This window comes from Phaethon lepturus, unplaced genomic scaffold (genome assembly GCF_000687285.1).
Source record: "Phaethon lepturus isolate BGI_N335 unplaced genomic scaffold, ASM68728v1 scaffold21143, whole genome shotgun sequence".
Lineage (NCBI taxonomy): Eukaryota > Metazoa > Chordata > Aves > Phaethontiformes > Phaethontidae > Phaethon > Phaethon lepturus.
Window position 1 is genome coordinate 96,694 of NW_010530213.1, and position 25,517 is coordinate 122,210.

General features: G+C 37.3%; 1 protein-coding gene across 1 annotated transcript in view; it reads left to right on the top strand.

Annotated features, from left to right (window-relative positions):
• Window positions 1-25,517, top strand: part of RANBP17 (RAN binding protein 17) — a gene marked incomplete at both ends in the record, with an annotated part of 129,505 nt that overhangs the window by 96,205 nt on the left and 7,783 nt on the right. The window contains 4 exons of the mRNA XM_010284211.1: window positions 6,119-6,207; window positions 12,464-12,571; window positions 15,089-15,171; window positions 25,043-25,257. Coding sequence (XP_010282513.1) covers window positions 6,119-6,207; window positions 12,464-12,571; window positions 15,089-15,171; window positions 25,043-25,257 — 495 coding nt within the window. The remainder of the gene's footprint in view (window positions 1-6,118; window positions 6,208-12,463; window positions 12,572-15,088; window positions 15,172-25,042; window positions 25,258-25,517) is intronic.

Genomic DNA, 25,517 nt, shown 5'->3' on the forward strand with positions numbered 1-25,517 from the left:
TAATAGTCAGGCAAGCGTTTAACAAGAAGCTTGTCATCTGTTCTGTCTGTATCTCTGGGCATGTGTACTTACATGTATGTTTGTACCTGTATACATATATATAATTAGGATGTCGACAGTAGAGATAGGCTATGAGTGACTATCCTAAACAAACTTTGTACAAAGATTTTATAAAGGCCTTGGGATTTTTCAGTACTTTGCAGATCAAGTGACCCCATTTGAGCCCCAGTTATAATCAGAGGGACAAATTTGTCTTCGGTGATAATTTATCTGTTTCATATGTAAGGCTCCCCTTTGCTGTGCAAGTGTCCTGTTTGTGTGTATTAACATATTTATTTGGGGGTATGAGGAGACATGTTGTAACAGACTGCTGCTTTAAAGTATTTTTTCAAACAAGAATTTATTATATAAATCAAGACTTTATTAAATGGCTGGGCATATATGTATAAATAGGAACTGGTCTTGAAGTATTGCACCCTTAAACTGAACAAAGTGATTAGGATAACTGATAGCTAAATAAGGTTTTTATGTGCCTGTGGGAGCCATATTAGGATTGATTTGACAAGTCAGTTCAGCTGTGGCAACAGTCATAATATCTAACACAACATTATGTTTTATTAGTAAAATCCTTAAGTGTACCAAGCTGTTTGTGTCAAAACAACAGTATATTTTAGGGAAGAAAAAGACTTGCTAGATACAAGCTGCATCATCAGGAATGATAACGTATTAGAGCACCATTGCATTAAAGACATCCCTTTCTACCGTCACTGAATAAATAGTTAACAATGCACACTGGAGTGCTCGCTTCAGCTACACAGGGTAATTTTGAAGAAAGCTTAACAGTAATTTTTAATTCGCTATCTTAAAATGTGACGGAAACTTAAATACTATATCATCGTATTTATCCACTTTCTTTCATAAGAAAATAAGCAGATATGCTAGAAATATTTAGTGAATAATTTGTCTGCAGTACATCTCTGACATTACCAAAAGATGCACAGTTCACAATAATCACTTGGATTAAGCTCTTTTTTTAAATAGTACTTAAAGTTGTTTCAACAATTACTTAATTCTGGTTTCCTCATTTGTTGTTGCTTTATGTATTTAATTTTAATACCTTTTCATTTATTAAATAGATGCAGTTCAGACACAGTTCATCTATCTTGGATTCATCTCTTACATTTTCAAGTTATAAATCCTAAAAATTAGAACAAAGAGGTCATTTGATAGCATTACCCTTTCTGTAGGAAACCGTGTTTATCTCATGTGAGGATTCAGTTTTTATTAAAATGGTTTTGCCGTTGTCCTATCTGTTTTGCTTGAAACCATCTTAGTAGAGAAATTTTAATGGAGTGCCAGTGATATATTCCTAAACTAGCAAGTTCTTAACGACCCTGGAAAGTGACTGCTTGATTACACTTTAACGGTATTTGCAAATAAAATCACAAGTAATTAAGGGGAAATCTCCAGGCTTTTGAGCAAGTTTGATGCATGATAACTGCCTGATTCAGCTTCATCTAGAGTAATGCTGTGTAGACAAGAGCTACTGAGATCAATAGCAACATAATGATAGTGGCAGAATTAAGTGAGTAACCTGAGAACTGTGTCTTCAAAATGCATGCAGCTGCCACAAGCCAGGGCCACACAGTGCACTCCGTGCTTCCGTCCTAAATGTTCATCAAAAGACGCCCTGCAGGAAAATGGAGTTAGATGCTCTTTATTGCTGATCGTGTCTCTTGCCACATTTATCAGGGAAATTGGATTAGCAGTTGGCAGCTGCAGGTAGACAAGGTTCTGCAGTGATTAAATATGCAGCTTGGCTGCATTTGTTGTGACAGACCTTTAGTAAATTCTACTGTAAGCACCATCTGTCTAATTTGTGTAAAGAAAACTTGGTGCTTTAAGCTACTGATAAAGAACTAAATCTGTTGCTTTATCATAAACAAAACTTTTGCTCTAAATTCTCTTAAACGTAATTTATTAGGTTAAAGCTATTTTTCTATCATGATGAATAAATAATACATGCAAAAGTGCTTTCAGGTACTTCATTTTGCAAGTACTGAAAACAAAAACAGTTCAGTTCTTCAATAAAATGCTTAGTATTCCGATCCACAGGGAGATGACAGTGTTAAAATATCACTATGAAAATGGTCCAGGACTGCCAAATTCATTTAATTTGTGGTTTTTACTAGGACTTTCTAACTGGCTAGGGTTTTTTTAGTTTTTTAATGATTCTGAAATACACCATTGAAAAACAATCACAACAAGGGAGCGCTTTCTTTTTAAAATACATTTGTAATCATTAAATCTGCATACAAAACATATGTTTAGGTTTCTTTTCCAGGGAGATCAAATATAATTGAAGATGGTTTAAGTAATTATGTGCTTTGCTTTCCTTTTTCCTTCTTTCTTTTTTTTTTTTTCCTTCTTCACATTTTATATTAATAGGAAAAATGTCCAGTATTAAAAGAGTGACTGATTTTCTCCTAAGAATTTCCAGGCTTCTCTTGACAATCCAGTTGAGTAATATATCGACGGGGTAGCCGGAATCTCAGTAGTACTTTGTTTATAGTTGTGACATCATCAGATTTGCTAGAAACGCACGAAAAAAAAGGATCTGAGGCAAAAGCTGCTAAATAGCAACATGCTATCTTTAGCTGGTTTGTAGAAACTCCATGCTGTTAAATTATTTAAAATCCTTGATTTTCAGCTTGCACACATTAAAAGTTTTCACACTAAGTGCCAAATGTTGCAAACAGCACTTTAACAGAATGATTTTGCTTTGATCCCTGTAGCAGTTCCTGAATAATTTATCACAGGTTATTGCCTTAATTCTGGAGAGGGATAGAGCAATAAAGGCAGATGAAAACACTCCAGTTGAAACACCTTGGGGCCTGCTCATTCCTCTGACACGGCTCTTTTGTTGGAACTATTTAGAGGTTATTAAGACGTGTCTCCAGAATTAAGAGTATGCTGTAAGGATGAAGACAGCCATCTTAATTCTAAAGACAAAGCGCAATGACCCTTCACCTTTTTTTTCCTTTGTTGTTATTATATAGTAGAATTATGAGGGTAATATTATAGCTGCACCCAGTAGTACCACTATAGTTAAGGGTCTGTCAGACTTCCCATTACAAACCCTGTTTTGGGGGTGGATGGCTTGAGTAGTCTTGTCCGCTTTAAATTGCGTTAGTCAGACACTTGGCACATGTTGGCAAGTCACAGGATTTTTCCTGTGCATATTTAAATCTTCATCTCCTTTCCTTTGAAAAATCCATTGAAAAATCCTCTTCGGGACTTTTGAAACAAAATACTTGAATTTATTTTTTAAATTGCTTTGGTTTAATTAATCTTAAGTAAACCTATCATGGACATTCAGGGAAGAATATTTCAGAACCGAAATTTTAATAAAATTGTTTCATTAGCAAGAAAAGCAATGTATAAACCCACATACTACTGAGAAGCTCCTCTTGCTAGGTTTCTTGTATTTACTCCTCTTCTCATCTTACTCGTTTTGCAGTTGCTGATGGTGTTATTAACTGTCACGTTGCCCCAGAAATGGCTGGTGTTCAGTCGTGAATGAAGCAATAGCTTCATGTATTCTTCAGATTACTCTGTGAAGTTTGCAAGGCACTTTGAATCCCACAGGATGACAGACAAAAAGTACACGTATAAGTGCATAGTGTTGTTTGTCATTAATAAATTTTATGCACGTAAGTGCTATTTGAAAACTCATAGTGGACTAAAACTAGATTGTCTTGGGATTTCAGGGTCTTGGGGTTGGTTTTTTTTCTTACTAAATGTGACTTAAGCAAGCATGGAATCTAGGGTGATTTTTGCTCCTGTTACGAGTTTAAAGGTATTTCTACCAGTGACTTAAATGGATCAGGATTTATCTTGGGATTCTGTAAGCTATTATATAGGCTGTTCGGACGTTGCTAACTGTAGGCAGTGTAGTTTCATAAAGTTGAGTTGCAACGGATGATATCTAAACCACTGAGTTTGGGATTTTACAGGAAAAGAATATTATGGTGCCTCGTAGATTGAGGTCATTTGTTAAGAATAGTGTGATTAATTCTTAACAACAATACCTGAATTTAAAGAATAGCAAATCAAGAAATGTAGTTGATGTTGTAGTTGTTCTCCTTTCTTTAGAATTCAAGGTCAAACGCTGTCTAAAATTGCCTGGTGTTTGTGTAGGTTCCCAGAAATCTGGGACTCCAGTTTAAAGAAAGTTGCACATCTACTTTCACTAATAGTTTTTAAAATCTCTCAGCCAAACGGTTTCTTAAATATGTTTGCAAAAGGGTGTTTTCTTACAACCAGTTGTTTTTATAAAAACAGAAGCAGCATGTTAGAGGAATATGGGTTTGGCTAGTTGTCATTCTCTAACCCGTGTTCTAGAGACCACAGTAAGACGGTGAGCTCTCTCACGGAGCACATCCCCAAACAAAGGCAAGTTCATGTCTTGCCAGGGGCCGTAGCTCCCCTTCTTCCCTGCTCCAGCCTTTCCTTTGTGCAGTCTCGCTTGTCTCCTCTTTTGTGGCTAGAACGCGCCAAGGAACCAAAATCGGTCTGGAAGATTTCCACTTCCTTGTGAATATTGTTGCATCTCTGTATCCCTTCAGAAAGAAATACAAAGTGTTGCTGCCGGTTTCTTTTAATTCTTTACGTTTGGCCACCATGTCTGCTAAACAGTTATTTTCTGTGTGGACAAAACAGTATGAAAATACAGGTGAATATAAAGATAAAGTTACAATTTTATATTGCATCTCCTCAGTATTGAACACTTCCTCTCTAGTGATTTCAGAGTCCCATTAAAGTTAATGAGAGTTGAGACCTCTGAGCATCTTGCAAGTTCAGGCCATTTCGATGCACAACAGAAAGGAAAAACAAATATTAAAATACTCCTAGCAACCTCACCAGTGTTCTGTAGAGAACTCAATTTATCCTTGGATAAATCTGTGTGCGTGCCATCCAAGTCAGTTGGACTAATGGGTCTGTGTACGAAAACTAGAAATTAGCCCTTGTGGAAGATTACATTTAGCAGTTTAACAAGGCATCAGCCATAATTTTCTCTTTATGTGATCAATTAAAATTAATATGTGAATCTTACCGTTTGTATTTCTCAACACTGTACATATTACAGTGTTAGCACCAAGTGGTACATTATTGAAAACTCTGGTTTTAAAGAGAGAACTCCTTACTGGTTTTTTGGTCATGCTTCTATGATCTATTTTTTATTTTTTACCAGACTCTGCAGTACTGTGGTCTCTTATTGTAAAAAAAAAAGAGACAGTATAAACCCCACCTGCAACACATGGATAAAATTTATTAGAACTACTTAATTGTCAAAAAATAATGCTTATGTCTAAGTAAATTGAAAAGTTTGTTTATATAGTTAAAATATTTTTCATTCACTAGTGTTTCTTATTGATGTCTATTAATTATCTTGAAAACAACCCTTTAGTAAGGGCTAATTATCTATGCATAAAATGTTGTCTGCATTTGTACTGGAAGGATTCAGAAGCCACACTTCAGTCATTAAAGGGAAAAAAAAATTCATCTCGGAACTAATTTTAATACAGACAGAGATTTGCATGGTCTTCTGTAAACAAAAAAGTCGCTTTTTGAAGAAACTTAACCTGGAAATTTACTTTAAAAAAAAAAAAAAAGATACGTTAAAATAACCATACAATGAGAATGTCAGTGCAACCTTAATTGTGGCTTATGAGTATCAGTTAGTCCTCATTCAGAATGTTACAAGCTTAAATTAACATTTTATTGCTATTGTTACTTTAAATATATTAATACAGGAAGCACTTTTAAGCTTTAATACACAGTATTCATATATTATGTTTTAATTTGCATTATTCATTAGAGTAGCACATCGAATAATCAGAAGCATTTCCTAAGCATTTTGCTAGCGTTACCCCTATAAAACTTGTGGAAATCTTGTTTGTTAAAAGAATCTCTGTTTTTTGATAAAAAAAGATGTGAGCGAGACATTTAAACTAATGAATCAAAATCAGATATGTGGTCATTATTGGCTGATTATTACTCCATCTGCTCTGTGCTAACGTGAAAATCAATTACTGTGTCTCTTTCCCACTGACAGCGTATGTTGATCGGGCTGGCAAGGGATCTTCGAGGGATTGCCTTTGCTCTGAACACAAAGACCAGCTACACCATGCTGTTTGACTGGATGTATCCTTATTACACGATGACAATACCAGCTCTGTGCACAGAGGGATGCCAGGCCCCTTGCATTAGTTTAATAGTATGGCACAGTGGGGAAGAGGAAACAAAGCTAAATGAACTAATGTGTAATCAGCTAAAATTACAGCACAATGGCAACCGTGCAGTTAACTGGGAAGGACCACAGAGAGGTCACTTTTTTGTTGTGTCACACTACTAATCTCGAAAACATATCCAAGTGCTTTTCTTCCCTTCCTAAATCCGTAACGTTTTCATTTAAAAAAGCTGTGCCTCTAACTCCAAACGCAACGTACCTACGTTTGGTTTAACATCAAAAGTGCTTAAAAAATACTACACAAGTGCTATCTGGGGAGATTTCTCTCCCTCGTATGAATCATGTCTTTAATTTAGTCAGTTACTTTCTATTTATGTCAACTCTATTAATATCGCAACACCTGCAGTCGTCTTGATCCGGAAAGAAATGGACATCTGAAACAAAATCAAAATCTGTAGATTGTAGTTTTCTTCAATAAGTAGTGATAATGGAACTCTGTTTTCTTCAGATATTCTATGCATTTTTATGCCAACAAATACAATAATACTCATGGGTATTTTCTTAATACTATAGAGAAATATTTTGTGTTTTTATAAATACAGTAGCTTTAATTCTGTCTTCAGGCACACAGCCATACTAGTATCAAACTGCTGAAATATATAGTGAAGTAGCTATAAAAATATTTGTTTTATAATTTAGATCTCACAAAGCTATGGAAGTTAATTACGTATTTGTTTACTTTATGGACAAAAAAAATAACATTCAAGTACAATTACATGCTTTACTAGAAATCAAGCTTTTAAAAACATTTTTATTTTAAGTAAATAATGAAACCCTACTGTTCACTAATAATCTTCCCGGTTAAGAAAGAGAAATGCGTCAATCTAGAATTGCAACTAGGAAATCAGCCTTTAAGGACTGAAAGGCTGTACAGCAGAACCTGGTACGATCTGATAGACGTCCTTGTGTGGTGGGTAGCAGGATCCTGATGACTGTTCAGATAAGCCCTTTTTAAGACCTTTGCAAGCCTGCAGTGATTTTGTCTCTGTGCAGGCTCAGCTTGCAGAAAGCAAGTCCAAAACATAAAGCAGTGTAATCTTCATTTCTCTTAAAGTGGAAAGCAACCCTTAATTTCAGTTTTAGAGGACTAGTGGAAAACAAAACAAAACCCAAACCAAACTACTGAAGCCAGACTGTGAATTAGCATCTCATTTTCTAGTGGGCACCACTGGGCACATTTAACTTCGTTAGTACCGTTTTTGCTTGTGTTACCCTAAAACTTAATAATAAAACCAGGAAAATGTGTAAAAGCAGATCAGTGCTGCTTCCATTTAAAATTCTTTTTACTTTGTTTTTGCTAGTACAGCATGAGTATCATGCTCTGCTCCTGTGCAGAACTGCAAATCTCCAGCTGTAGGAGGAGGGATAGCAGAGACTTGCCTCCTCTCCATTTGAAAGAAATGGATTCATCCATGGAGGTGGTTTTTTTTATACAAGGATCCAGGATACGTAATCCTCAGGACCCTTTCCTGCTTTCTTTTTTTTGTAATTAATTTATTCTTCCCAGTTTATGAATTAAGGTTATTTCAAATAAATAAAAACAGCCTCCAACTTTTGGATTTCATTCTTCTGTATTAACAATAAAAGCAGATTGAAATGTAGCTTTGTGTGGAATTCAAAGCTCAGGCCTTCTCAGTTTCTTTTCCCTTGCACAGGTTCAGAATTTTTTTTCCTCCTCACCTTTGGCTGTAAAGGATAAGTGCATGCTTCTGTTCAGTGGCTTTCACCTCATTTGGCTGAGTCCAGCTTCATCCAGGTATTGATCCACAGCATTATAGCAGAATAGGCTGCTATTATCGCAACTCTTTATTTACTGTATATAAAGACAGAAAGGTAAATGGGAGGAGAAGGGATGGTCAGATGCCAGTTTTATCACATAAAATTTAAATATCCTTTGACTAACATATTTCTGTTGTAGTTTCAAATGTAGTTTCAAATTTCAAAGAAAATGGCTTTAATAGCAAAGAAAAGTTGTTTTTCAAAGAGATTTTATTCTGTTTGAAGCCCTGGTATTTCAGTGCTGAAAATGGAAAATACAGTATATTAGCCAAAATAAATGTGATTTACTTGCGTTTGTTCAATAAGTAAACAATATAAAGAGGCATGGGATAAAAGGCTAAGCTTTTAATATACTGTAAGATGATGTTTATTCTGTATTGAAGACTGTCGGAAGCGGTCGCTTGTAAATCGTTGGTAGAAAAATGTATTGATAACCTTTTCAAGTGATTGGAGGAGATATTTTGGGTCTAAGCCCTGTCCGTAAGAAAACAACGGTTTTACACGTGGTAATCTCTCACCTGAGAGATTCTTGCCTTCTTTTTTTTTTCCTGATGGCAATGTTTAGGATTTAAGTTTTGTCCAGTAGATGGCAAAAATGAGCAGAAATAATTTCTTTTAAGACCTTTCGGGCCAGGGAGGGGGGGGCAGGCACAGGGGACAATGTTGTATCTTGTATTTTACTATTATGATTGAGTTATTAGGATCATGGTTTAGAGGTGAATCGTCAGGTATGCTGAAGCTGCGCTAGATTGCCAAATAGGGCTGTTTTGTAGCAGGCTTGCTTATACTAATTGAGTTTCTCTAGCAAATCAGGCTCCTTGGAAAAAGGCCAAAGGCTTTTCATAATTGTATTGACAAGAAAATGAATATGATAAATGGTGTTCATTCAGCTGAGACAAGATTTATAGTTTTCCTCTGGCAAGGGATGAAGAGAAAATACTTATAATAATAGTAAAATTTGTTCTAAAGTTGTATTAGGTGATCTCTCAAAAGACTTCATTAAAATATTTCCAAATATTTAAGCAGCTTCAGGTGTAAAGTGTAGCATCTTCCCAAAGTATCCGGTAATGAAAGATGAAAAAAAAAAAAAAAATCACACAAACAAACAAACAAACAAACCAAAACCCTGGATATGAAAGTCATTTATTCTTCCTGAAATATTGATATGTCAAGCTGTCAATGACGATTCCAGTACCAGAGCTTTGGAAAGTTTATTTGCCTTTTGTATTCATAACGTGGTCTCTGTAATCTGCGGGTCGGTCCTGAACATGCAGGTGTGGCCCGAAAAAATCGGTATACCAATTTGAGTAGAATCAAAACCTGCTTTTCTTAACAGTTGTGATTCTCCTTACGTCTTTCATTCTGCTATTTACTTCAAGACTGCCTGGATAAGATGTTGAATGTTTAATCTGTTTTCTTCCATACTAATATCGGACTGTAGTCTAAAATCCTTGGTCTCGCAGTCAGATATGTCCGTGGAGATTGAATTGTGAGTTCAGGGTAATATCCACTTTTTTGTTGCTTTCATTTAGTGTTTCTTACAGTTAGATGGTAACCCATAGGCAATTTTTTCTGTGTTCCTCCCAGTTGATTCTCGGTATTTAATGACTTCTGTTGTCTTTTAAAGAAGAAGGTTGCAGTAGGAAAATGGGTTACAAGAATTAAATTATTATGTTGACTCACAGTTGCAGTCAGCTAGATAAGCACACATATACATTGTGTGCTATGTGAAATTGCCTATATAAAAATATCTATGTGTAGAGATACATCAGACACTAAATGTATAGAAAAGTGATCTGCCATTAAGATGTTTTTATCTAGTGGTCGCTTAAATGTTCCAGTTGACCTAGATATTTGGATGGCTGATCATATGCTGCTTCAGATTTGAATCACTAGAACAAGTAAAACGATCTTTTCCCCAAACTACCATCGTTACATATTTACCCAAATTCATATTGTATTTCTTAACAAAATAAAACCACGTGCAGCACTAACATGGCTTGTTGAAAATTAATCTATTTTTGAAGAACTGATTTTTTTAAGTTTACATGTTTTAAGGATTCAGGATTAGGTACAAACTTGACAGCCCAACAACCAGCTGTAGGGATTGAAGTTTCCTCATCACAAGAGAACACATTTTCTATGAAACAAGGCTACCTGATTGGTAATCTCTTTGTAATAGCTGTTATTGCCAGTTGCATTGATTCAAACCTCAGCATCGTATTTTGCAGTTTGAATTCCTTTGAGCTTGAACTGACCGGTCAGGTTAAGTTCATTAATTAGCCAGATTCATCGAACCTTGTGGTTAAAAACACGTAAAAATAATATTCTATATAAAACCAATTTATTCCACTTTATTGGATTTATTAACGGGAAAAAAAAAATTCAAAGCCTTTCTGTTGACCCTAGCTTTTATAAAATTTGCCTATAGTCCCCAGTCTTTCCTTGTCAATGAGTGCGGACTCAATGCTTAAGTTTTTTAATGAAGATCGCTAATCATATATCTGCTGCTGACTTACGTTTTGGTGGTAGCGTTTGGCTGTCAAGTCACTCTCTTCACCATGAAATCTGAAAAGGCAATTGCTTTCTACCTCACAGAATTCGTCAGCGGGGCTTTGCAGCATTGCACCGTCTCCCTTTTTGGTGTACCTGAGGCTCGTCGGAAGGCTAAGGAAGAGGCATGACTGAGGAGGAGTAATAGCACAGTTCAGTTCTGTACCTTACATGTCGTCTGCTGCATTTTGAGAATATTGACCATCCTCAGCTGAGAGCGAGCTGGCTTGGAAGTCCACCTCAGAAAAAATGGAACTAGTATTAGTGAATTGTTAAAGGTATGAGATGGCATGGATCGTCTGTGCCATCTTACGGGATATCGTAAGCAAGTAGGAAATGAATTTAAATCCAGTTTATTGCTGGATAACTCTCCACGGTATGTTTAACTCTAGTTTGTCTGATCTAAAATGTAAAGAACCCCATAAAGGAGAGAAAAATAAAGTCTAAAAGTACATTTCACATGTCAGCCTCTTCCGCTATATATAGTTTTATGCCTGCAATGCCTCAAGCAGCTGGCAGCAAAAATGCACAAGTCTTTAGGTGCCTCAGACAGAGAGCAGTAGCCAGAGTGCCTTCCATCTGCCCGCGCAGCGCTGTCATTCAGCAGCAGTCTGCGTCTGACGGCTTTAGCCTCCGCCAGAAGGGCTGTAGCGAACGGAGACGTGACTCTGTCCGCATGTCCTAGAAGCGTGGAAACCTTTATGTATTTCAGACTTTTATTTCACAGGCCCGTGTTCAGTGCTTGGCCTGTAGTCGACTTCGGAAGATTTGCAATAGTTGCCTTTATTGTCGGAATAAGCAATAGCATTTTCCTAAGAATAGTCACTAGTTCTCATGTAGTTAAATAAAGCAGAATTAGATGATGTGAAACAAAGTTAAAAAATAAAAATAAGTTTATTGTTAAACAAAACCATTTACTAGATTAGCTATATCAAGTTGTAATAGCAAATGGTATAGTAAAAAAACTCTTGGGTCAATATAAAAAACACTTTAATCCACAGAATCACAGAATGCTTCACCAGTCAAGCTGTGCTACCTCTCTTCCATTTACCAATCTGCATTCTTACCCAAATAAACTCTTTTTTTCGGCACGTTGGGAAAACTAGGGGTCAGCTTTGCATCAAATCATTGCATGAAATATTTTGATACAGTCAGTAACTCCTAAGATCTTTTTTAAGTTACATTGCAGAGACTACTAAACTTATTTTTTCCTGTATTGCATTCTTCTAAATGCTGCTGGAAAAGAACGGGTATCTTTTGGCTACTGATGGGCAAACAGCTCTCCTGAAAGAGTTCGTAGACGTCTAACTTCGCAGGTCTCCCCCACACAGTTTGGCTGAGTTCTCTTCTTGAATGCTCTGGAAGCGATTTGTTACAATCAAATTATTCCCAACCATTTATATAGCAAATACAATATACATGAGGTGGCGCTGAAATTTAGGGCCCAGGATTTGCTAACATGTATATTTGTGGTGTTCTTAAATTAAATTGCCATTTGTGACTTAGGCCATTCATTAAAAATCCAAGCTCATTTTCGTATAGGTACTTACAGGTTAGCTTCACATATACAAAGTGCTTTCATTTTCCTCCTTTACAGCTCTGGTATATTAACTATTTCCCACTTAACCATTAATGTTTCCAAAGGATTTAGTCTTCTAAGGAGAGGCTTGCTTAAATTTACAGGTTCTGGCAGTGCCTCTGTCAGAATGAGCTGCCAAGGTCTGTATCCGGCCCACCCACCTAACGGTGTAGTGCAGTTTTAGGGGAAGTTGTTTTGCAAGTTGTTATCAGTATACTCTTTAACTCGTTTTGGTGAAGATACCCTGCGTACATTTCTGTTCTGCAAAGAGCTATTGAACTGTGGTATCGCGAACCTGCGTGTACAACCCCTATCTTGAAGCTGATGGCAGAATTCATGCAAAACAGGTAAGAAGCACGTGAAGTGATGAGAAGTGATGAATACTGCAGAGGTGTGCGTTCTCTGTTCTGTCTTTCCGTGTTTTGCTTATCCTCGTGGTGTCTGACTCTGACTTTACAACTGCTACTTTTGTATTTTGGAACAAAATTCACAAGTGGAGCTCAGCTTTCAGTGTCATTGTATTGTTTTATCAAAATGGTAGATGTTACAAAATCAGCTGGTAAGGATTAATTACAGGAGTGTATATGAGAGACTACTGTGATTTTATATTCAGTGTTAGTGGAAGTGTATGCTTTAACGAGGGATAAATACTGACTCTATAATTAAATATCAGAAAATTGTCTGATGTCAAGATTTGCTGCAGGCTGAATTTTTGCTTTAAGCCAAGCAGCATACATATGTGCCTGTAAAAACCACAGCTCCCTTTACAGTTTCTTTTGCAACTCAGACTCTTCCAGCCAAAATAGGAACGAATGGTATCTAATACAGCAATATTTATAATCAGCGTGTCTAAAATCTTCTCTGTGGGCTAACCAAAAAGTCCTCAGAGTGATTCTGGGAGGTTATTTCAATACTTGACATTGCAGTAGTTAGAATGAAATTCCTGTTTTACCACAAGTAACAGAACAATTTATTTTGGGAAATTCGCATTACACTTAGAATACTTAGTGTACTGCCCAAAGGAAAAAAAAAAGATTTTTAAATGAAAAATTGATAGTTAAAGTCTCTGTACTGGGTATCTTCATGGCCAAAGTAATTAAGAGTTTTCAGCGGAAAAGTATGTGTTCTCATCGTTTCTCATTTTGCCTTGCAAATCGAACTTACAGGGAGAAAAGTTGAAGTATTTGAAATTTGAAAAAAGCTATTTAGTTTAATCTAGTGACAGGAAATTGGTGCCTTAAAGTTCAGACCTGGCTGCCAGTCAAGCGCTAGCGTGTATGATGTGCACTTAATCCCTGAATGGCTACCCAAACCTTAAGGCAGAGATCCCTGTTTCGTGTTTGTGTTGACTTGCTTGCTGTGACTCCCTCTTTGGTTTGTTTAGGCTAATTATGTCTTTTATCCTGGTGGTAGTATAACAAATTGCTGGAAAAGTGTAACATATTTTTATTCACGATGTCATGCACAAGCAGTATACTGTAATAGTGCTGCAAGTTATTTCAAGGAGGAGATTGTTAAAGCATAAACACAGAACTCTAATCAGTAAACAAAAGCAAAGAGGAACTGGAACAATAAATCTTATGCAAAAGACAGCTCTTCAAGCTACTCTCCATATTCATGTTATTCTTCTACCGATTGGTATTCAGAAAATCTGCCTTGTTCCCTTTAGAAAACATCATCTGGGACGGTGTTTTTTCACGAGTTGTGTACCACATTAGCTTTTACAGGTTAGAATGCATTATACAATATACTTTGACATGGTTAAAATATGTTCCGGAGTATCAGGTTGTGCATTATGCCACTCTGATATTGAGAAGATGTGCTGGTTTGGGTTTGGGTTTTTTTGCCTCCGCCAGCCGTTACCATTTTGTGCATATGCAATACATAAATATTTTATACAAGGCACGTTGTAGTCATTCGTACACACCCAGATTTACTCCAGAGTTCGCAGCGAAGAACCCTGCAAATAGGGACTCGGGCAACAAAAACCTGGACTGGCTGCAAAGAAGGATACCTCCTGCTGTCGCTGTGATGAGGTGATACAGGGACTCCACATGTCATCAGAAGTGGATGACTCCCAGAGAGGTCAGCCAGGGGATACTCTGGTTTACATCACTCAGTGATGACTCCTTTCCCTTTCAGTCCAGATAAACACCAAGGGTGAGTTTTGCTAGTTACTTAGAAGCTTAAGACATAGGTCTTGAGTCAGCTTCAAGTTTCCAAATGAACTCTTAGGCCTGAAGTAGCAGTTAGGCTTCTTTATCACAAAGACAAACTGGAAAGATGCAACATGGACTTTGGCAAGGATTCTCTTGCGTTTCCAGATTGGGAACGAAGTGTTACTTCCTGGCTTTGGTAGTACATGCGCATCAGGGAAGACAGCGTGGTGCAATCTCCTTCGGGTCTGAATGTTCATAAAAAGCATGTTTCGCTTTACACCCGGAGAACGGGCTTGGGATTGCCACGGGTTTTACGTAGCAGAATAAGTGGGGATTAGTTTATTTTTAAAAGCTGTACAGATGCAGAACCAGGGTAAAAGTTAGCCTAACGGCTTGGATTATGGAGCCTCTGTAGCATTCTTCTGAACGGTATACGGGCACAAGATGTTCATCGGTCACTGAAAGCTGCGTATGTATTGTTTGGTCACCTTTTCTGGTTAAAATTGTTCTGTCTTTTGTCATAGGATTGTTTCTTTGGCAACCTATTTAGGTAACTAAGTTGTACATCATTGGACTGAAAGCTAGAGTTAATTTATCAAATAATTGTACTTTGTAATCAGCAAATTTTTTTTTTGTTTTAGGAATGAACCCATTGCAGTTTTCTGCTTCGATGACCATCTGAATATTTTTGCTGTTATTTTTCAGGTCGCAGCGTTTAAATTTTGATGTATCCTCTCCAAATGGAATTCTTCTCTTCAGAGAAGCCAGTAAAATGATTTGTACCTATGGTAGGTATTCATTAACGTTTCCTCTGCAGTGTAATTTTTTTGCCTGTCTTGTGATATGAAACTCCTGTTAGTTCATATTGCTGAGCACTGATGGATTTGTGGAATACGTAGCAGGACCGTAATGTGTAACAGCCAGTATCATCCCTTTGGGAAGTGCAGAGCTTACGTGGCAAACCTTGGGAGCTCATTTACTTTCATAGACCAGGGTTCATTCATGCAGCAACTTTTTGCTTGTATCACTTTTTTAACTTGAATAGCTGTCTTCTAGCAACTGTAAATGTCTTTCAGCAAAGATACAAATACTCATGAGGTATTTGATCTAGGCTACTGATTGATAGGTGTGGGTTGATTTTATGTATTCCAATTATATTCCACCAGTTCCAAAACATAGTAGGACCATAACAGCTTTACTCTAGAGCGCTGTTAAAAGTGTTTATAAAAAGTTGCTCCATTTTGCTGCTCCCACTCATGCATGCAGCTGCAACAGGTCTTTGACACCAGCAGTTTATATTACACTCCAGCTGACTTAGTAGCTTACAATTTTGCTGTCTGAATATTTTGAAAGGAACATTATCGGGTTTTTGTAGAGCAACCTCATTTGTAGTTTGTGTAAATAGGAAGAGGCGTAAATGTCCTGTTACTTTTAAAGAAGGAAAATTGGTGCATCAAATTTGCTTTTACTGCATTCAGGCTGCTTTTTGGGTCTGGAAACTGTGTTACATAGCTGCCTGTGTAAGAAACTTCAAGTGTAATTTTGCATTTGATCTGCAGGGCATGGAAACAGTATATGCAGAATGCATAAAGCATTTATTTATGACAGAAAAAAATTACACCCAAGTAACTCTTACTCCTTGCAAAATAATTTTTGTGTTTCTTTTTCAAATATACCATGTGGTAAGCTAGCACATTTTTTCAGCCATGTTCTTAAGTAAATTTGTTAGAACAATTAAGCAAAATAAAAGTAAGGTTTTCCATGTATGAAGAGATAAAAGGTAAACTTTTAGATTTTACTACTCAATTTCTGTTAGTCTTTGCACTTAAGTGTTGTAAGCTTTCTTTTCATGATTTAAAAAAAAAAATCAAGTGTAGTCATGATGATGCTTCAAATCCACTTGTCTTATGGTACCTAACCCCACTGCAGTTATATTTCCCTTTTTAATTTTTTTTTTTTTTTTTTACTTTCAGTCAGCCTTCACCATCTTTTCTGCACTTCTGAAAAACATAAGCATATTGTTGGGCATCCATTCATGTCAGTTGTTGGCAGCAAGTTTCTAAACCTTGCTGACTAAACCACACTAGTTGGTTTCAACCTGCTTCATTCCTAATTCATGCCTAAAAAACACTTTGCAAAGGAACCTTTTGCTTTCAGTTGCAGCTTTTATGGTGTGTATGTGAAGTTCATAAAATTCTCAGCCCTAAAGTATTGGCAGCTCTTGCACATAAGGACCAGACAACGCTTCTGGATCATGCTACAATTTAATTGTGCAGCACAAAAGGAAACTTCAGGGCAGTGCAAATTTAAGATTTAAAACTAAGCAGTGGAGCCATAGAGCCTGTTGAAGCCTGTGTCCAAACACCTGTAACCCTCTTTGATAATTTATGTGAAAGACATTTAGGGATGTGTGGCATCTACTTGGAGGTGTGTGCCATAGAAAGAAGTGAAATGACCATAAGAGCTTTCTCTCAGGCTTCTCTTTTGTGTCTTTCCTGCGGGAGGATGATATTTTACTCAACACAGGTTTAAGAGGAGAACTGTTCTTAACGTCCTCCAAACGAAAAATTTGAAATCACCTATCAACTAAAAGTGGAGGAAAGACGTAGATGTGGGAGAAAGCCTCTGCTCAATATATCTTATGTTTGGGTTTTTGTCATTTTGCTTTTAAAAAACACTCACGTCGTCATCGGTGCCTGGAAGGGTCCCATCAGGGATCTTTCCACAACTTAGGTGTGACTGAGGTGTGAATCGTTGAGGCTTTCTTTTCTGTGAGTCACTGCCAATATTTATTCTGGGACTGGACTCGCTGCAAAGTCAGCATGAAAGAGCTCCCAGTGCAATCGGCTGAATTGGCCCCTTAGGGCAGAGATTTCAGATAATCCAGCTGGCTCTGCACTGGCACAGATGGGCAGCGCTGGCCCGGCCGTCGCCGTGGCTCAGCTGCGGGCACGGTAACAAACATCCTAAACTAGCGCTATTTCAAATTGCGGCAGCTATTTCTGAAGTGGTCACTGGCTTACAGTCTGGGAAAGTTTCACAGGCCACTATAAGTGTTTCAAGATACAGCAATTAATGAGATTTGAATAATTGCTGTTCACATTTTTAGCTTTTATTGACGATTACTAGTTTATGAGATTTCCATTCCAGTGTACAGAAAGATAGAACTCTTCTGGAAATGTGTTGTAAGGATTCATTACTTCAGTTACGTATGATCTTTTGAACATACAGATATTTCTAAAAATATCTATATTGAGGAAATTTGCATTAATTTCAAATGCCTTCCTGAAAATCTTAATACCTAAATTGCGCTTTTAAGGAAAACTTTAACCCATAATACTCCATGACCTTTTTTTTTGAAGTGTATTTGTCTTTTAAGCATATGTAATTTTGGCAGGCATCTGGGGAAAAAATAAACAAGTAAACCAAGCGATGATCATCAAATTCACTTTGGTGTTTGTGAGCAATGTTTCCAGCACCATATTCTGAAAAATTGTGTGATTCAGTTAAAAGGATGAAGACATGCATGCCTTGGATTCAGTTTTCAAGTTTTCTGCTATACCATTACCGCTAGTAACTTAAAACTCTGAAAACAGTTGAGATCCTCACATTCAGCACGATTTTATGGCTGGAGCATTAGAGGAAAAAATAGGACACACAGTAAATGCCAAGAGATGACAAGAGACAGGATATGTTAATTTACTGTACCAAGTCAGCCAAACCTCTTGTATATGCCTGCAGCTTACAGTAGCTCCCCAAAGTTGATCAAAAAGATACTTGAAACTCAAGATAGATTTTATTGAAATCTAAATGATAATAATTGCCTTTTTAAACGAAGAGAAACACAAAGTGATGACATGACACACTGTCCTGGTGGGAAGATCCTTCCTTTCAGTCTTGGTTTCAGTTAATCCCATTGACCAGGTGGGTTGCCATAAACTCTGCCCAGCCTCCTCTCATCCCTGAGAAGTTCTGTCCATCACCTGGAGGCCTGACAGCCTTTGCTTCTCTTGGCAATCCCTGTCTGGGCTTCCAACTCTGCTCGTTACCCCTCACCTCTCCTCCTTGCCGTGCCCTGGACAGTCAGAGTTTCCTTTCCCGTAGCTCGGCAGCAGTCGTCTCTCTCCTGCAGACAGTGCAGCCTCGCCTGGTTGCTCCTCTCTCTTACAAGAACATATCATACAAACAATAAATGAAAATTTGGCTTAATTGTATTGTACTTCCATTGGTAAGTGAAATTTAAATTTGTTTTAGGACAGCACTTTTCCCTCTTCTCTCTCACTTGTAACAATGTACACAAATCGCTAGTAAAAGTATTATTTTCAGAAATTTTCCTTGCACCAAACTAAACATGAAAATTTCCAAGTTATGGCTTAGGTCCACTGGGAGTCGTCTTTGCAATATAAACCTATAGGGACATAAAAATATGAGCTGGAATACATCTCTCTTCTGTCAACACTTAGAGAAAGAGTTAGTAACTGAAGTGAGGTGGCATTGGGTGATTCTTCTGGCCAACATCAGAGCACAGTGCTCTGGTGGTTACTGACAAAATGCTGATGTTTTGCTAAGTCTGGACTACACTGATCAAAGCACTTTTGGATAACACACAGATACTTTGCTAATACGGCCTTCTTCAGGTGATGAAGGATAATTTAGAATTTATGTGTGGATTTGTTTTGTCTAAACCCTGTACTCTTGTTTACATGGGAATAACTTTTTGAAACAAACGTCTGGTAACGTAGCATGTCGCCTTCTTTCCAACTTAAATTTTGCCAAAGTTTGTGATGTCCGTTTGTGTCTGAGTGGTACCTCCATTTACTATCTATATGTACTGTTAAGATCTGTGCTTGGGCTAAAAAGAAAAGGGGGAGGAAAAGGGTAGAACTGTGTTTCTGGGGTGTGAACGTATGTGAACGCTTGTGAGTATGGATGCTGAAATGTCTTTAATTCCAGACTAAAGCATATACTCTTTTCTCCTCTAGAGTGGCATATAGTGATTTCATACGTTTGAGTGCAAAGCAGAAGAAAATCCAAAATGCCTGTTTTTAGGATATGCTAAGCATCTTCAGTTGTCACCGAATAAAATTTAAAATATGAATTCTTTGCATTTTCTAAAATTAGCACCTCAGCGAGCGCTTAATTCTGCTTAACAGATCCAGCTTTGCGATTAGGTTAGTACTAGCGTGTCCTGTCCCTTCTGCTCATTTATCGCTGATACCGATAACACTTCTGAAGGCATTTCTAAGATGTCTTTACAAGTGCTATATGTTCAGAAGATGTAAAGCCTGGCGCGGGATGCAAAAAGCACTTAGATAGTCAATTATCCTTGTTAGGACTCTGCGGCTGCTTGGCAAGGGGTGGTGTGTCTTGTCCATTATGGCTAGAGCCAGTCTGACTGAGTGATAAAGTGATTTAAAAGAAACAACGGAGAGGAAAAAATTGAAAGGAGTTGCAATAGTATAATCCACCATTCTTCATCCCCAATATGTTTCACTTTTAATTCTGTATCTACAAGTCTCCTTACTGTGTGTTTTTGAACTCCCAGTTGTATAGGAATGATGTTTCAGTGCATCTTGGGACTATCTATTTTTGTTTTGTGGTTTCTTTACATTTTCGTAAACCTCTTCCCTTTCATTATAGGAGACTGACATAAAAATAATATTTTCAATATGCTGTTTTTATTTATCTACATTCTGTCATGATATACTTTGATGTAAGTTTTTAATTTTGCTTCAGCTTTCAGCTGTTGTAGCAGTTACTGCTGAAGGTCAGCGATGAGGTTAGCCACAGTAGCACAAAACAATTTCCTGTTCTCACAGCCCAGGTAGCATTTGGATGTGGATTAAATTTTACCACATTTTCCAGTAGCCAGACACAATTATTTCTAATGAGCTTTAAATTGCTTCTTGAGCATGTATTTCAAAACTTAGTGTGGTAATCCATTCAGTGCCAGCAACTTCATAAGATAACAGTTCTTCTGCAAAATTCTGGTTAAAGTGATTCTTGCTGTGGAACAGGTATTTTTAATCAGCAGCTTAGCTTAGAAGTGGAATGCTCACCAGTCTCGGTTGCCATTGGTCTGCCCTCCTCTCTTTTGCAATAGTGGTTCCAGAATATATTGCTCTTCATTACTGACTCAGTTTTCATAATGGGTTTCTTTTGGCAAATTTATCTTGGCGCGATGCATGCTCGTTGTGCTGATTTGAGAGGTTTTATGCATGTTTTGTTGTTGTGGAAGCTTAAAAAAATAAGTTTTCGAAGCTCGCTCTCATCTTCATGATTCATGTTTTCCGTTTGTTTTCTATATATGGCCACTTCTCTATACTGCCCTGGCACTCTGAATGCCTGGGAAGCATACATTCAAAACCATCTTTATGGGGCAGTGGTGAATAATAAAAATAGGAAAGGGGAAGAGGCAAAAAAACACTTTTTTCTCTATAAATGTGATTAATTTTCACAACCTTTGTTTAATCTCAAAGTCTTTTTTTTAATCTTCATCTAATTCACACGTGTTAAAACATGATTTAGTTGTATTATTATACATAGCACTTATTGGACTGAAATCTAGAACAAGCCCTGCTTAAATGAAACTCAGCCATAAGGAAATCATTTTTGTATTATAGCTTCTACTGTAAAGGCAATTAAGGAGGAGAACTGAAAGGGAAGCTGCCTGTCCTGACGTGCTCCCGCATCTGGGAGGGAGTGAGGGAATGAGCTGTGCAGAAGCTCTGGTGCGTATTGCCTGTGGGATTCCGAGCCATGCTGGTGTTAGCTTCGGTCAGAGCATCCCACTTTGGGTTTTTTGTAGCCGGCTTTGTATTCCCCCTCTGCGTACACACGCCTTTTTTTCTTGCAGCTCCTTTGGTTTTGTACTAAGGAGTCTTGCGGTAACGAAATGCTTAAATTGGCAGTCAAATTCGAGCCCTTATTTCTTATCTAGCAGTTCCACCCAATGTCTTTAAAAATCCTTTTCTTACTCCTGTCAGAATTTTGTATCATCTCTGAGGCTCAGAAAGTTTATAATTTTTGTAAGTGACCTTGCTGTCAAATGCAGGGCAAAAAGTTGTATTAAAAGAAATTATTGAGAATTTTAAAAGTTCGTATTTTTTAAGATTGTGTGGTACAATTTCTCCCCAACAAGCAGAAATTGGTGCAAGTTGGATTTTTTTTAATTTGGTTTTTAACTCAGTAGTAACACTGAAACGTCACTGATTAGTCTCTACAGAGTTTTCATTTTGACAGGAGCTATGAATTTCAAACACAATTTTTAAACGTAGCGTGTCAAAGGTCACTTTTCTGTTGGTTTAATTTCTTTAAATTGTTTCTTTTAACAATAGGGTTTATAAAATTGTATTTTGGTCCTTCGCTACAGGGATTATAAATGTAAGCATATCCGCAGTAGCTGAGGAGTTGTTCTTGACCTGATTCCAAGTACCTCAGTAAATTAGTTTATGTTCAGTAGTATCCATGGTGTGTAAAAATATTCCCCTGAAGCTCCTGCTAAATGTTACAAGTAGATCATTCTTTTTTTTCTCTAGTCAGGCACAGCACCGTACTTCATATTTTTTTTCAATAACTAATGCTAAAACACTAGTCTTTGTTCCAGCGCTGCATCCCTTGAATCACAGGCTGATGGCTCAGGGCGTTGGTAACAGGCACCGCGTGGTCTTTCACCTCTGCTGCTCATTTGAAATCGGCTGTTCCCACTCTTAGGCCCTTTTAAAATGAGTCCATGAACACTGAACAGTTCTCGGTGGACTCTGTCCACTTGGCAAAAAGCAGCTTTTAATCTTGCACTAGACGCAAATTCTTCTCAGTGTTTTCATTAGAAGGGATGGGCACCGAATTCGTCTCCTGCCATGCCTGCCCGGGGTGAGGCAGCGTGAGGGAGCAGAGGTTGTGCCTTCCTATACTGACTGCTTTATGCTGATCAATGGATTTAAAGTTTTAATTATGGGGTGATTTTTTTTTTTTTTTTTTTCTGGCGAAGGAATAAAAAAGATAGATCAGCACTAGTGGATACCTCCTAGAATTCATGTTCCCAGGCTAAGGGATTCCTCGGTTTTTTTCAACTTCTTTCCTCATCATTCTGTTTTTTCCGTTGTCTTCCAATTAATTTCCATATTAAGTATGTAATTGCCTCGTTGACAACTACTAAGCTCTTTCCATCTGTTGTTGCATATTACACCGAGTACTTCAAGGACCTAGGATTTCACGATGTTGCGCTTGGAGAGCACAGCTATAAACTCAAGGCTGTTACTTTCTGGGATCAAGAACTTTGCTTATTTCTGATACAGATTTGTGTTATCGAAGTAGAGCTTTTCAGCCGAGAATTTAATCGTGAAGACCAGATAATGTTAGCTTACAGCACACTTACCTTTTTGTCTTGCTTTTGCCCTAAGAGTCGTACACTGTTTACATAGTGGCTTTCAAAAATAGTGTGCATCTCCCTGCTTTTTCTCACAGACAGATTTTGGTATTTCATGTTATTTTTTTCACAGAATTTGAGATTCACTGCTCTTCTCAGTAACTGGACTAGGCCTTGTCAAAAAGATTAATGTTAATTAAGATGACCTGGCTGGGATATCTTTGGCTAAATGGAGCTTATCTTTAATTTTATGTAAATGTAATTTCTTAGTAATGTAAAGTATGACAGTAAATGAATATGCAGGTACAGTAGAAGACATTCTTCTTTTCCTGCTATGTTTTACTTTTCAAAGAGGATCTTTTGGATCCTGCTCATTTTTAGCGTAACAGAGATTTAACACCATTTGGAATTAATTTCTATGCAGTAGCAGTCACTGGAGCTGTGCCCTCTTCCCCAGTTAACACTGTGTTCATGACTACGGCATTTGGGGTTGTAGAGGTACTCATATGACCATTTACACTATCAAAACCAGTCTCTATTTTCATTCATTTAAAAAACTTTTTTTTTAATTAAGAGGGCTTGGTTTTTATTGTAAGTGATCATCTTTCCTAGATAAATATTTGATTCTTCTCCTACCTTCCATAATTCTAGTGATGACATTCCCACTTCTTACAGACCCCAGTTGCTGCTTCTAAGCAATCCCTGATCATACTCACAGCCTTTTTTTGTAAATCTACTTTTCCTTTACAACCTGATGGATAAATTGCCGTGTACTTGCTAGAAGTGGTGAACAACATTAATCTTTTAAACAGTAAACATGCCTTTCCCTCTTTGCATTAAAGGATATCAAGTGGGTGATCTTTTGATGCGTTGGGTGTTTAGAAACAAGGTTTTCCCCCTCATTTTCTAGTTGTATGATGTAAATTCCTTATTGTGGGTGATCAATAACATTAAGAGAAAGAATTAAAATAAGGCAGGTACATGATTTGCAGGTGGAAGTTTGCATGGGTAGAAAGGAGAGCTGCAAGGAGACAGGCCCAATTTAATATTAGGCCTCAATATGTATTAAACAGGACTACGCAATCTATGAGATCTGTGTGATCTCAGGCAAGTTTTAAGGGGCATTTTTTTAATTGCCTATTATAAAAGCAAAACTGAGTTGTCATAACTGCCTCCCTCAACTGGCAATGTTTGGGGTTGTGAATAGTTAATGTACAGTTCACTCATTGAAGTTGTCGTCAAGTTGTCGTCATAGCCATGACAGCTAGGTTAGACGCTGAAAGCAAACGAGCGAAGCGTCTGATCTGTATGGACTATTGTGCTTCTCTTTGTAGGAATGCTTTTCAAAACATAAGGTTTTGTGTTACTTTCCTCTAGTTAAAATCACCAAGAATGATCAGTAGTTACAAAGTAAAGAATTGGTACTTGGGTTTTGTGCAGGCCAAGCTTGCCAAGGTCAATGTCAGATGAGGTCAACCTAGTAAGGCTACTTCATGGTAGAACTGAAGTACTTCAATCTTTGCTGTGTTCATTCTACTGTTTTAGCTCACTTTCATTAATTACTTCAGGTTAAAAAAAAAAAATTGTCATGAAGACAAACTTACTCTGGGGTCCTGTGAAGATGAGCATTAAATTATTACAAGATACTTAGAAAACTTGGTAATGAGGCCTTGCGAATAATCAGATTTGTATAGAGGATTGCAGCGGGATCTACTGCACTGCTGCACGGTGGATCCAAAAGTCACTATCGCCTGTTAATAGCAACAGCAAATATTTACAGTTAGCTGTTATTTTTACATTATAGACATGGATTTTAATTAAAAAGTCATTCCCATCTGTGACTGGTAAAATAGAGGCTTTTGTAATGGACATATTTGTTTTCTGAGGGATATATTTAGTGCGTGTATACATCAGCAACTGTCCCAAGAGACCGTCATGGTAATGGATCAAAACCAGGCTTTGCTGCAGCATGAGAAGCTATAAAACCATGTGTTGCAACTCTGTTCAGATTAAGGAATTCATGCTGATGTACAGCCAGACCATGACTGGGTCTATCAATGACAGCAATTCCATAGCTTATATTTTTAATTGTGCATACTAATTCCTTGGTGGCATTTAAGCTTTAGTCATGCTTACTTAACAGATCTTTTACATCAAATGCAGAAAAAATTTTTCTTCCGAATAGTAGTGAAAATAAAGACAAAAAATAAGTTTAGATAGTGCCATCAAAATATTTTAGATTTGCAGCTGCTTATGTAAGTTTCTTTCTTTCTTTCTTTTTATGAAAACAGGTAATCAGATCCTCTCTCTTGGGACTTTGTCAAAAGATCAGGTTTATCCGTTGAAACTCAAGGGCATTTCCATCTGTTACTCTGCACTCAAATCTGCCTTATGTGGAAATTATGTCAGCTTTGGCGTCTTCAAGTTGTACGGGGACAACCACTTTGACAATGTACTTCAGGCCTTTGTCAAAATGCTGCTTTCAGTATCCCACAGTGACTTGCTAGTAAGCAATTACTCATCTTGGGAGTCTTTACGTGAAATATGAAATAACACCACCACAGGCTTTGTATTGTTATAATGAGACAGAGGGATCTAGAACAGCTCAAACGCAGTTTTCATTTCAATCGCTTGAATTTATTTATGTAGTAGCATCTAAAATACAGCTATGATGGACCTGCCATGTGAAACGGGAGCTTTTCCAGAATTTTCACTAGGCTTGTCGTGAAAGAGAAATGCAAAATTTTGTTCCTTTCTGTACTTGCA